General features: G+C 39.4%; 1 protein-coding gene across 1 annotated transcript; it reads right to left on the reverse strand.

The window, feature by feature from the left end:
• Positions 1-194: 194 nt before the first annotated feature.
• On the reverse strand, positions 195-12,954 carry LOC149836405 (uncharacterized). The gene is made up of 14 exons (XM_090005319.1): positions 12,217-12,954; positions 10,237-10,795; positions 9,795-10,017; positions 9,543-9,633; positions 9,292-9,363; positions 8,428-9,176; positions 7,011-7,080; positions 5,501-5,605; positions 5,018-5,358; positions 4,758-4,916; positions 4,567-4,630; positions 1,620-1,765; positions 1,316-1,420; positions 195-650 (listed from the first exon to the last, which is right to left on the reverse strand). The coding sequence occupies exons 1-14, from the start codon at positions 12,577-12,579 to the stop codon at positions 422-424; spliced, it is 3,276 nt and encodes a 1,091-aa protein (XP_089861445.1). The 5' UTR covers positions 12,580-12,954; the 3' UTR covers positions 195-421.
• Between the last annotated feature and the right edge of the window lie 365 nt (positions 12,955-13,319).

Raw genomic sequence — 13,319 nt, forward strand, 5'->3', positions numbered from 1 at the left:
AATCAAAGAGAAGCTCATGACTCAGGTGGGCTCAGTTACCAACGATGCCAAGTCCCTGCAGATTGAAACTACCGAACTTGAACCAAGAACAGGCTCAAACAACAATGAGACCATGACCCAGAACATGGTATGGTCCAAAAACGAGCTAACAATGACCAACATAACAAAAGGACCTTCAACAAAACTGAAACTGATTGAATTCAAATCTGTTATTAATCAATTTTCATCATTCATTCCATCATTATTCTTATGTACAATGAAGCCGAGGTGAACCAACAACTCCAAAGCAAAAAAAATTCAGAGCCACCCATTCAACTCACTCATCATCATTATCGGAGGACTTATGAAAAAAGAATTGAAGAAACACATTACAACAATTCAAAATTAAGCCTCCATTCAGACTTGCCGCTTGCAACTTCTCTCACTCTTCCAACTTCAAACCAACACCAGTTGTGGCTTCGGCTGAAGCCGGAGACTCGGTGCTATCTCTGTCATCCTTGCAAGTGTCATTCGCACTACAGCTACACTCTTTTGTTGCTTTGGATTTGGCTCGGAAGTCATCCAGGGAACGGAACTCTTCTCTGAGCAGCTTCTCTAGCTCTGGATGCATCTTCAGGGGCCTCTTGTCCTTACGATAGTGGTGATATGCCCTGAAATGTTTTCAGAAATGTTCTATTCAAGTTAGATTCAGATTAAAACTTGAATAAAGCATATCCTAGGCTTCATTCAGTCCTACTATCGAAAAAGTATAATTAAAGTAAAACATGTCCTAGGCTTCATTCAGTCCTACTATTGAGAAAGTATAATTAATCATCTACTGCAACTAAAGGCTTCATTCAGTCCTAGGCTTTCCCCGCCAGCAGGCCATCCGGGCTGGATCAAAAGAAAAGAAAGTTGATACTGATGGGATCTGTTCCCTTTAAGAGTCATGTTTTAAGGAAGCAAGTCCGTAGACAGCAAAGAATGGGATGCAGCCCATGACAGGTTACCTCTCTTTGAACTTTACTCACACCAAGTGTCACATTGGACACAAGGCTTAAAACTCGAGGAAATTGATGCTAAGCAGCAAAACAGTGGGCTACAGAAGATGCATCGGGCCATAGTCATAGCAGCCAAGAAGCTAATGAAATCAATTGCTTGGTAAATTTTTTATCGACCATGCTCACTAAGCCAACAAGGTCGGTCCACAGGGAAACCTCATTAAGATGCAGACTGAGGCCCGGCATAATTCACTTGAATGCATATCACCCTTTATGATAGAAATCAAAGACAAATGTAACGGGTACATTATGAAGATTGTGTTAGCTATAATTACCAATACTTTTCAAGACCATACAAATTCCCCTTATGGTAGAATTCGAGTGTCAGTTTTTCAAAATCCTCATACAGGGCTCCTCTGAACTTCTTCTCCAATCCATAACTGAAAATGCACAAAGAAGGATGGTGAAGATAAATTACTGCAGTCCTCAATTTTAGGATAAATGATCACTAATAAAATGTCCTCCCCCACAGACTTCACGGATCAAATCATGAAGGCACAACTATGATGAATCTTGACAAGTTTAATCATGTTTATTCACAGAAGTAACAAAATGAAAAGAGAAAGGCCACTAAAATACCTATAAAACCTGAAAAGACACTCTACTCCATAATTATAATTAGCAGCTGCATCTTCCAGTGATAACTTCCGGAATTCATTGTACATGGAGCGATTAAAATTATCTCGCAAGAAATATGACCAAAATCGGTATAGTGTATTCATTTCCTGTATACATCAATAACAAGTCAAAATTATGATAATCTATTGTTAATCCATCAGCATATTTTAAAACATCAAATAAATATGGTTGCAATGACACTTAATCCATTGTGTAACAAAAAGCAAGCTAGACAGGCAGCATGCACATAATAGTAACACACCCTAGACCACAAGCTGTTCGCACTTAATAAAGACATGCTTTATCTCAGGTCTTTGAGGGTAACATAAACAGGTCATAGAACAACACTAGAACTTGTTAACTCAAACCATCAGTGATAACAATATACAGGAGTTTATAATTGTTCTAGAATACGTGCATCACCATTCTATGAAGCATTGAGAATTTATGGCCTAGCATCAAAAGTAAAGAGAGGCGATCAGACACACAATAAGCATCTCTTTTTTTATGCAACACACTTATATTATTACTGTGATTTCTGTCTAGAGGTCAATGTTGTGAAAACTTAAAAAAATATAAAAAATATCTAAAATTACAAATAAATAAATAAATGCTTCTTCTTCTTCTTCTTATTATTATTATTATTATTACTACTATCATGCCTTAGGTTGGTGCCTTGAGGAGCAGAGGGCCTCGCCTCAAGGCAAGGTGCGCCTTTTGCGCACTGAGGCACGCTTTTAACAACACTGCTCGAGGTTATTTTTATTACATGACCTCATGATTTTTTATGTTTCTGGCTGTGTGGTGTGTGTGTGTGCCTGTGTGCTTGCATCCGCTCATGCATAACTAAGATGTCAATCATGTGGATTACATGCGAGAACCTTCGGCCAAGACATGAGACACAAAAAGCCGAGTACAAAGAGATCAGACTGTTCGACTAGGCCATATGATGAGGTAAGACAGTTTCACACCTCGCCATCACATAGATGTGGATACTGACAAATAGCAAATACATGAGAACAAGCAGTGCTTCTGGAATATCTCACACTTCTGAACTACCATGGGGTACAAAGGATATCTATCTCACACACACATACTCCAGTTATTCCAAAAGAAAAGTTCCTTATCTCAAGGGCCCAAAAATTGATGATTCAGGCTTAGCAAGACCTAACTTCCTTGAGAATGCATCCACATATCTTTCCTTGTTGTCAAGCCAACTAAATGTTTAAGAAGCCAACACAGCACAGGTCTGACAGGGAAAACCATTTTCTAGGTATTCCATTGATTAAAATCCAAATCAGTTATCTTTACACCTCTGGCCCATCCCCCACTGTATTGTAGAATTAAGGAATGACCTCCATAGCACCCTTTCCTCCACCTTTGTCTCTGAATCTAGTTTCTATGATCCTTTCCAGTGTTGCATACTCCACGTATTATTAATCACTATTTTCTGATTTGCAGGTTATATGGTATTCTTCAACCCCATGCATTCAGTGGCAACCATTATTTATCCCAATGTTCATCAACACACACCAGGTTATCATATGCAAAATATTATCACCTTCATTTTTAACTTCAACTCCAATATAAATCTATTATGTGATTTAAGTCCATTCAAAGAATGAACTCTGCACCACCATTGACCTTGTCTCCAGTCAAGCCGTGTGTGAATCTGCATTTACCAAGTATTATGCTTCATTCCTTATCCAAGCCCTCTGTTTCACATATCAATTAGATGGCCATATTGATAGCAGTCAAATCAAAACTCAAAAGTGCTAGACACTAGGCATCACCTGGGGACCCACAAAAGGTATAACAGTTTCCAACAAAAATTTTGAAAATCTAAAATCTTAAATGGTCTAAGGCACATTACTAAAACAAAAATTATGATATTATATATAGGTCCACTAGAATATGTGAACTGGAGTATGAACATAGATTTTCATAGGTTTTTTTATTTATTTTTCTTAAATTTCACTGTATGGATGTGATCTAGATGATTGGTTTAATAGAAACAGACTCTTGGATCATCCGATTACGATGCATAAGAAGGATCTTTTAAGGCTTGAAAATCAACAGCTCAGAATTTTTGTAAATATTCAAGCATCCAAAAAACACATTTTTTCATCGAAAATACATGATCCAATAGTCGATTCAGCATAGGCAATTTGCCAGGGATTAAACCCTGGATTGTGCTTTTTTTTTCTGAATCATGAACTTTTGGTGGTGTTATGGCCATCGATTTTTGAATCACCAGAAAATACCATACACGTCAAAATCTGATTATTCAAATGCTGATAACCACTAAATGGACCATATAATTCACATGTAGGGCTAAATTGACCCCAAAAAAACAAATAGAATAAAATAATTAAAAATGTTAGGTCAATTGTACATACAATCAACTGTAGCAAATATATTCCTTTGTGTATGCATGCATGCACGCACACACTGACACACATACACCTCCCAGCTAGGTGCTTGCCAAGGCACATAGGCATTAGGCCGCGAGTACTAGGTGCACTTTTGACAATTAAAGCCACATTACAGGCACCTGATTTTAACTATTTATGGTTACAAGCAATGTTTCATTTTCATGTGTTCTATCATGAACCACACACAGAAAAAAAACATTTAATACATGAAGGTTGCATATTTGCATGTCTAATGGATTCAAGAAGCACACTGCCAAAAAAAACTGAGACTTAAACTTGACAAGGCAGTTCTAAAGAATTGGCATTTTATAATTACATAAAATGACAAATAGGCAGGAAGCTCAACAAGCAACAAGAATGCCATAGGCCCCAGTTGAGATAATGATCATGTAACCAAGAGATAATTAGAAATCTCTGAATAATCGAACACAAATAGAACATCTTAAAGAATAATCACGGAAAACATGACTGACCTCACTGCAACCAATGCCCATTCTCTTACGGTCATTTAGAGAACCTTTGTAGTATTTCAAATACCTGAAGAAAAGGATCATCACAAACAGGTGCATTATGTAGTAAGCATTAAAGAAATACGCACCAGAGATCCTCTTACGCCAGTGTCCTGTCTAAGACCAGTGCATACTGAATCCAGAATACAACTTACTTCTGCTGCTTGAAACCATTTGCTTCCAAAAGCTGATGACTTGGATGCTGAAATGGAGGGAAAGACTTTGGTGCAGATCCAACAGGTGGGCTGCTCCCAGAAACCACACCACTTGCCGGACAGCTACAGTGAGCACTGCTCAACTTTGAAGATGTCAAACTGAGACAAAAAATTTAGTAACAGAAGAGTGTTAGAATTATGTCTACATCATATGAATTGAATAAATTGTAATGCATTGTAACTGCAACAAGAAAACTGACCCAAAGTTTTCAGGTGGTGTGGACCCAAAGAAAAAACCAACCGAGTTACTTGGTGGGCTTTCAGACACAATACCATGTAGATTACGACCAACATTATGGATCTTAAAATTGCCAGGAAACAAACGCTGGTTATGTTGTGGATGGGGCTTGTTTAAGACTTTATTTGTCCTCCTTCGAGCATTACAATGCCTGTCTTCATTGCTGTTGCTCCCACCAGAGACAGCATTAGGCTTTGATGACAGAAATCCAGGAATAAGGCCACACGGTTTAGAATCTCCATGTTTCACCTCTAAACCAGAGACACACTTCTGAGCACTATCAGACTGCTTAGCATGTAATTCCTGAAAGCAAGAAATTCAAGCTTCTTAAACATTCATCTGAGCACCCAACAGCATAAAAAATCTATACGGTTACTAAGCACAGAACTGCCCAGATCAAGAATTCAAAAGAATTACTCATTTAAGAGAAAATTTGCATGTCAACCTGCTCATAAAAATAAAGGCCATCATTGATCGTAGTCACAAGCTCAGTCGCAATAGCTTTTGGCTCCCTTACATCAGCTTTATTATCTTCCCCAGTTCTGATGTTCTGCAGTAAACAGCAAAGCAACTTAAAAAATATATATAATGCTACGCCTATCTGCGGCAGCACATCTTTCTGATAACATGTGACAGGTGCACTGACACAAAAATGTATACAAAATACACGACAAAACGATCACAAGTAGAGGCAATTATGAACATCTTCAGAATATTAACTTATTTTCCTATCCATGAACACTTTGCATACATTTTGCATTTTACATAATGGAAGATGACTGGAGTACCGATGCACCAGTTAACAAAAAGACATGTAGAACTTTGCACATGTGCATGCACAATCCATTCAACAGGTGGAGTAGTTTCAAAGAACAAGCAAGAACCACAATATCAATCTGGTGTTCACGTGCTGTTTATTATTTAGGGGTCCACTGAGATCAGTCCTAACCTTTAGCCAGTCCTTGCAAAAACAGCAGAAAGTAAGGATTGACACCAGTAAACCCGTCCCCAGCACCACAGAGTATGGGACTGCACTGCACAAGGCCCTCTTTTTTTAGGGGTTGTTTGGATGCATCCACTTATTGAGAAAAATGGGGCAACTGGGAATATTACCTTATGCTACAGAATGCAGTATTCCAGCTCATACCAATTTTATGGATAAATGGGTACATCTAGTCACTTCCTTTTATGACAAAATAGGGTAAAAGAACACCTTTTGATTTTATTGAATCAAGGGTTCAAGCAGCATCAATCATTTTAGCTTTTTCCAACATAACCTTGTCTGGGACTAGCTAGAAGTTGCAATCGATTATTTGTTAGAATCAAAATAGCATACACAAGGACAAATCGGTCTAATAATATAAATGTACTCCGTTACGTATCAAAATCAGTAAAGATCCAAGCAACTGAAGAATATATGGAAACGAATAATTGACTGATTCCTAAATTGAAAAAAACAATATACCAAAAATAAACTGACAGCAATCCTCTTGGCTCATTTTGTCCCTCTACCACCTCTTTTAAATAATTATGAAGTTGCATTAGTAGTAACAGCATATAAAATTGACAAAATAAACATTTTTTGCCATTATGTAAGTAGAAAGTAAATCCAAACACACTAGTAGAAGATTTAAGAGATGCTGAATTTGGGATCATTTTCTAAATTCTAAGGGTGTGTTTGGTACACGCGGCCCCCTGGGAAAGCCACATCGCATGAAACACCCTTCTCGCGAGAAACTGCTTTCCGTAGGCATGATGCACCTTCCATATAAAATGAGCCCTTTGGCAAGAAAAATCATGGGTGCACCACAGGATCCTAGGTGGCTGTTTGTTTCACTGCGAAAGGGAAAGACTCGTTTCATATGAAATGCAGCCTCTTTCCCTCATTTCAGGCCAAAAAAAACACACCCTAACTGTTTTGCCAACAGAATCACATGAAGTGTCAATAACCATACCTGAGTTACAATTACGAGTCTTTGTACATCATGATCATTAACATCCATATCATCATCGTCTTCCTCATTCCTATAAGAAGAGAAACAAGTATGGTTTGATCAGAACTAATACAAACAACCCAATATAGAACATGCCAACCACTAGTAGCAATATATATTATAAAGGCCTAACCCAAACCCACATTCAAGGTTGGTGAAATGTAATGACTCGTTAAATTCCCAAAACACTATAAATTTAAAACATAACTGACATAGTTGGATCATGAAGCATGTTTCTAAGGTACATCAAGTGGGTGCACTCCTCGTACATTTTCTTACCTTCAATGAAGAAAGAGAGAGAGGTTCTTTTGGAAGGTGAAAAATGCACATTTGCTGGTTAAAATACATAAGATCATATGATCATTATCTTAGTTTTTAACTTTGTTCCAATGTTCATGGTACCAAATCGAAATCATGATATTATCAGTTTAGATATTTAATGATTTTATCTTTGTACTTCACTTGTTTAGTGGTAAAAATTTTGAGACATGTAATCTACCAACCTTGGGTAGCAATTGGTGGTGTAATGGAGACACACACATATTGTATAATGTATGCATAAGCAGTAACATACAACAGATCAAGAGAACAAATTACCAATATACCCTATCCTCTTCTGTTGAACATGGGCTCTCCTATATCAAATTCAATGATTTACACTTATTGGGTCAAATGTCACTATTTTATACATAAAAGCAACATGAAATGTGGTTGCTCAAAAGAATAAATTTCTGGTCATTGTTGGCATATGTTTGACACAATGGATCCATTAAAATATGTCATGAATTAATGTGTACAGAAGACACAAAAAGCAAAGCAATTGAGTACCAGAAAAGAGGCTTTCTTAACACACAATATGTAATTTAAGATTTTGACAAGAAAATGTACTGTCATTTATATGCTAATACATGGGGAGCAACTAGTTGACATGGTTCCCAAAGGGCTCAAAAGCGTGCAACTATGTCACACAGATACTCCATTTGTCTTGTGTTCCATATCACTTTATATGGTAGTCATATAGGAAATTTGATAAGAATGGTTGTATCCACATATGCACATCTGCATCCATGTAATGTAGGTGTGCAACTGCATGCTATTCACAGAACTCAAGGTGAAGTGTCGAGCAAAATTCTTATGCACCAATAACAACCTGTCATTATTGTATTAATATGCGGCACTGGGAGACTTACATACAAACACTGCAGAGAAAAAAGCAGAAGAATTAAGCAAGAGGAGTTCCACCATTTTGAATATCTTATATTCTTTGATTAGAAAGAAATATATTTAATTATTCCACATATAAGAAGCTCAGAACATTTATGTAGTCTAGGTGATGACAATCTTCAAATAAACATCCAAACAAAAAAGACAAGTGTACCTTCTACTGAATGAAAGATAATCCCTTCTGCTTGTCTGCTCCAATTCAAGCTCTTCATCAAGCAGGAAAGTGCTCTGGTCCCCTCTATACATGGACGAGCCATCTACAAGAACATCAGTTGTCACTTCTGACCTAGCCAAGGAGTTGATACTTGTGGATGAACATGTAGGTGCCTCACTAAAACCTCTGACAGTAGAATAACAAGAGGAAAAACTGTCACTTGGGACCTTGCGACATTCACCAAAAACAGACAGCCCAATGCCATTATCAACTCTCAAACTAGATGTCCGATTGATTAATGAATTCTTAGCAGGTTTCTTTTGTCCATCAGTAGATATGACTTTCTCCGCCTCATCCACTGAAGGGCTTGCAGATGAAACCTCAATCTCAGATGTATGTTGCAATGATATGTCTCCATCCTGATCTTCATGGTTTGAAGTATCATGATGCGGTTCTACAGCAACCAATTCAACGTTCTCTGTTACCTGGTTGTTCAAATCATCAGGCATTCCATGATGAGGTTCTGCAACAACACCTTCAGCTACCTCCGTTATCCCATTATTTAAACTATCAGATGCTTTGTGATGTTGTTCAGCCAACTCCTCAGCTGCTTCCAGCAAATGATCTTTCACATCATTAGATGTTATAATAATATGGCTTTGTGAAGCATGTGGAGATGGCAGTGGCCCATCATCTGGTAAGGAACCAAGAAATTTATCCCAGTCCTTGCTTTTCCTCATCATATTCCGCTGCAAGAACACCATTCGATCGAGGCCAAAGACAAGCCCGATAAGCAAATGCATATCAAAATACGCATTCAACTGCCACAGGAGTTAAGAGCATTGAAAGTCGCAGACATCTCACCTGCAATTCAACTTCCTTTGAGTCCTTCAGTGCATCAATAACTACTCCAATATCTTCTGTCATGGCTAGAACCTGAAACACATGATTTATTTCAAAATGTGTGCTTGTTTCAAAATGTGTGCTAACAACATAAAGATATATGCAAGTGCACCAAAAGAAATAAAACACAATTAAAAGAAAGCTTTCAAACACGCAAATTGATGTATATGATGTAAAGAATGTATGCAATATTAAACTGATGAAAAACCAACCCGCCTAAAGCCTGCAATTATGTTTATGGGAATCCACCCTTCTTGATCAATTAGATTACGCATGAATCTGTCTTTACACAAATTCTCTGCACTGTACAAGGAATGCAATTGCATATTAGTTCAAAGGGCTTACACGAAAAATGCAGCCAGTAACCAGAGCAAGTTACTTTTAAAAGAAGGCAAAGCCCCAGTCTTAATGTAGCAATAAAGCATGGCATAAACACAAACCGAGCATCAAAGGAAGTAATTTACCTGAAATAGTACTCTATCTGTTTGACTATCCGATTCCTCAAGTCCTGTGAATCAGATGATTGGGAGCTAACTTCTGAAGCTGGAGAAGGAGGAGGAGGTGCCGCTAAAGAAGGAACAGGCACAGGTGGTGGTGGTGGTGGTGGAGGAGGAGGAGGAGGAGGTGCAAAATAGTGTGGAACACTAGTATGTTGATAAGGTGCTGGTGCAGCATGAAACATTGGAGCTGCATTGCATGATTTACCACCCACCAAATTAAAAACAGAAAAGAGAGAGAGAGAGAGAGATGAAGCTAAATCACCACGATAATGTCATCAACAGATGTAATTTTCTTTCTGTTTTCAACTTAAAAGATGGCATTGAACATAAAAGAAAAACAGTAAGAGCTCAAAGATATAAAAAAAAAAATATGCGAACTGGAAGCATGAAAGGCATTTTTCCATACCAGGTGGTGCATTCATAAAAGCTTGAGGTGGAGGACCATAAAAGGGAGGATGTTGGCCAGGAAAAGGAGGTGGGCCAACGTGAGGGGGGATGTTACTGGGGATAAATGCCCGTTGTGGATGCCATGGATGATTATAGCGGCCAACAGGCTCCTGGGAAGCATTTCTTCTGTTTTCAAAATTGCCCATATATGCATTTGGATCACCTCGAATTGGTGAATGAAAGTTCCTGTAGTTATCAACACCAACTCCTGCTGCTGGTCGATTGAAAGGCCTCACAGCCATATCATATCCAGGCCTTACAAAGTGAGCTTCTGAAGGAATCAACTGTCCGGATTCAGCAGGAAAAGCATAGTCTTGAACTGGAGCATGTTGAGGATTCATGGGCATAGGATAAACAGGCTGCATATGAGGAGGAGGATAGTGCATGGGAGCGACAAATGGGACCACACCATTTGCAGGATAATTACGCTTTGAACCTGGTTTATAGTGCATATGTGAATGCCTATGAGGACGATTTCCACCACCATAACCATTTGATCTTGGTGCACGGATTGGTCCCTGGAAGAAGGCAAACAGAAAGATCCCATAAGCTGTGGCATCTTTGATCAACTGAAGTGATCACAACAACAATTAACTAGAAATATACGCATGAATTCCCCCTATATGCAGTTTCTAATGTCTAGATGCTCTCTACGGCTCCACCAGGGCAATCTGGAAGCTCGATGGCAACCATCTTTTTAAAGCCAGGTGCTGGAAGACCCAGGTATGACAGGGCAGGAAAGTATAAACTAAGCAGACCCAACATACTAGGGGACAGGTCACAGGTCGTGGCTTCTAACATAAAACAGAGAATCCAGTAGCAAAGGGTTGTGCATTAAAAGTTACCATATCCCATAAATATGTAAACTATGATCTATTAATTCAGTTCCCTTTATCTCATCTTCAAGCTGGCAGCATGCCAATGTGAATTGAGCAATCAATCAAATACATATAAACTAGTCACATCACATATGCAGGAACAAGAGCCTCACTAGTACAATAAATAGTGTTTTTCCAAATACAAGAAGATTGCACCACCATAGTGCCAGGAACAGCAATTGATAGAGTCTAATGCAACAAGATAGGCAGGGACAGCCATGAGAAACTCAAAAATGTAGAACAGAACCATATTTTATTGGAATTCTCTTGATGCATGTTCCCCATTTGTGTGGCGACATGCAACCATCCAGATCATTGATTTAATTGAGACAGGTTTACATTCAAGCAGGAATTTACTTTGTTCTTCAACCGTGAAGCTTTTACCAGAAACTTCCAGCCCCAACCATCATTACCTATAAATAGTGTAAACAAGTAGACAGCCAAAAATTTTATGAAGGTTTTCAAGTCCAGAATGCTACAAAATCCTTGGAGTTCCACTTGTAAAAACTGGATGCAGCAATAATAGCTACGTTTTAACAACATTCAACAAAAAGAGGAGATACTTTCAGATGAAACTTCCATCATTAGTGCTCGTGGCTTGCATGTTTACTCGGATTCTTTTCCTTTTCCTTTTTCTATATTTTTTTACGTATATGCAGGCTGTAGCACAGTCACAGATATTCGACCCATTCCTCATCATATAATATTCTGCTAAAAAGCAAACCTAATCACTTCGACACGAGTGATTCATTCTCCATGTGAATATGAAAGAATACAACAGCTAACAATAAAAAATCCAAATATGTTTGTTTGAACATATTATCTTGTTTAGAGCTAAGAACTAGAAAGAACTGCCAAAAAAAGGAAAAAGGCAAAGAATGAGCAAACAAATAAAAGAATGAACAAGTAAAAAGAAACACTGAGACCCTGGAAAATATACAAATTAAACAAACAGATAAAGTCGCACAGGCACTCTGATTTTCCATCGTCATCCTTAATTTCAAAAGAATTATCAAAGGATGTCTAAAATGGAAATAGCAACAAGCGGACAAAAGGAAAACCTGCATGGGTGGTCGCCGTGGTGGCCCAAGCGGCGGCAGCGGAGGGGGAGGCAGAGGAGAAGCCTCGCCGCTACTTCCGCCGCTCTGTCCTGCATCCAGATGATTAGACGCAAGCGGCGGCCAAGACTCCGCCCCCATTACCTGGCCAACCGGGTTCCCGTCCACCGCCGGCCTCCTCCACGCATTCGGCCTCTCGGCCTCTCCCTCCACACTGCCTGCACTCTCGGCACCCTCATCCTCGCTCACGTTACCAACCCTCACAGCGGCCTCGAACTCTTCGGACAGGACAGTCTCGACGAGAGCCCCCTCAGCGGGGTTAGGGGGGCAGGAAACCCCACCCCCGGCAACGGAGCCGCACTCCATCGCCCCGGAAACCGGAATTGGCTTACTCCTCGCAAATCTTTCGCATCTACCAATTCCTTCCCTTCTTCTGATCCTTCTCCTTCTTCTTGTTTTCCGCTTGATCACTCACATACGATCAAATAACAGATGACTGAAGATCGTCCACTCTTTTGTATACATCTTCTCTTTACGGAAGCAGCAAAAGAAGCAAAGTTAAGGGTTAGGGTTTCAAAATAGAGAAGGAAGAAGAGATCAGCAGCCAGAGAGAGAAAGAGAGATGTGTAAGAGAGGAAGGAAAGAACGACTCTGAAAGAGAATGAGAGGGAGGGAAGAGGGGGAGGAAGAAGAAGAGTAATGAGCGCTCTACACAGAGAGTGATGTTGTCGCCGAGAGGAGGGAGCGTGGTAGGGGGAGGCTTCTCTAACGAAACGAGGGTTTTTCTTGGTGGCACGTGCGAGGGAGTACCGTGCGGGTGCCGGTTCGGGGTATTTTAGGCGAGCCGGTGTCAACGGGTCGGGTTTGGTTGGGACTCAGGTAGAACCAGACCCAGAGCTGATTTAAGATACTGGTATCGAGGTCCGGACCCGAGTTCAATCGGATCCACTATAAGAAAACCCATACCCGAATTCTATAAGAATTACATGAACCAGACCAAGACCACACACCCGGTAAAATAATATTTTGTATCCTTTTACATTGAAAATTTGAAGATCTTATTTGAAACTTGGGTCTGGCCCGTATCTGATATGAAATACAAATGG

This window comes from Nuphar pumila, chromosome 5 (genome assembly GCF_984573655.1).
Source record: "Nuphar pumila chromosome 5, dmNupPumi1.hap1.1, whole genome shotgun sequence".
Lineage (NCBI taxonomy): Eukaryota > Viridiplantae > Streptophyta > Magnoliopsida > Nymphaeales > Nymphaeaceae > Nuphar > Nuphar pumila.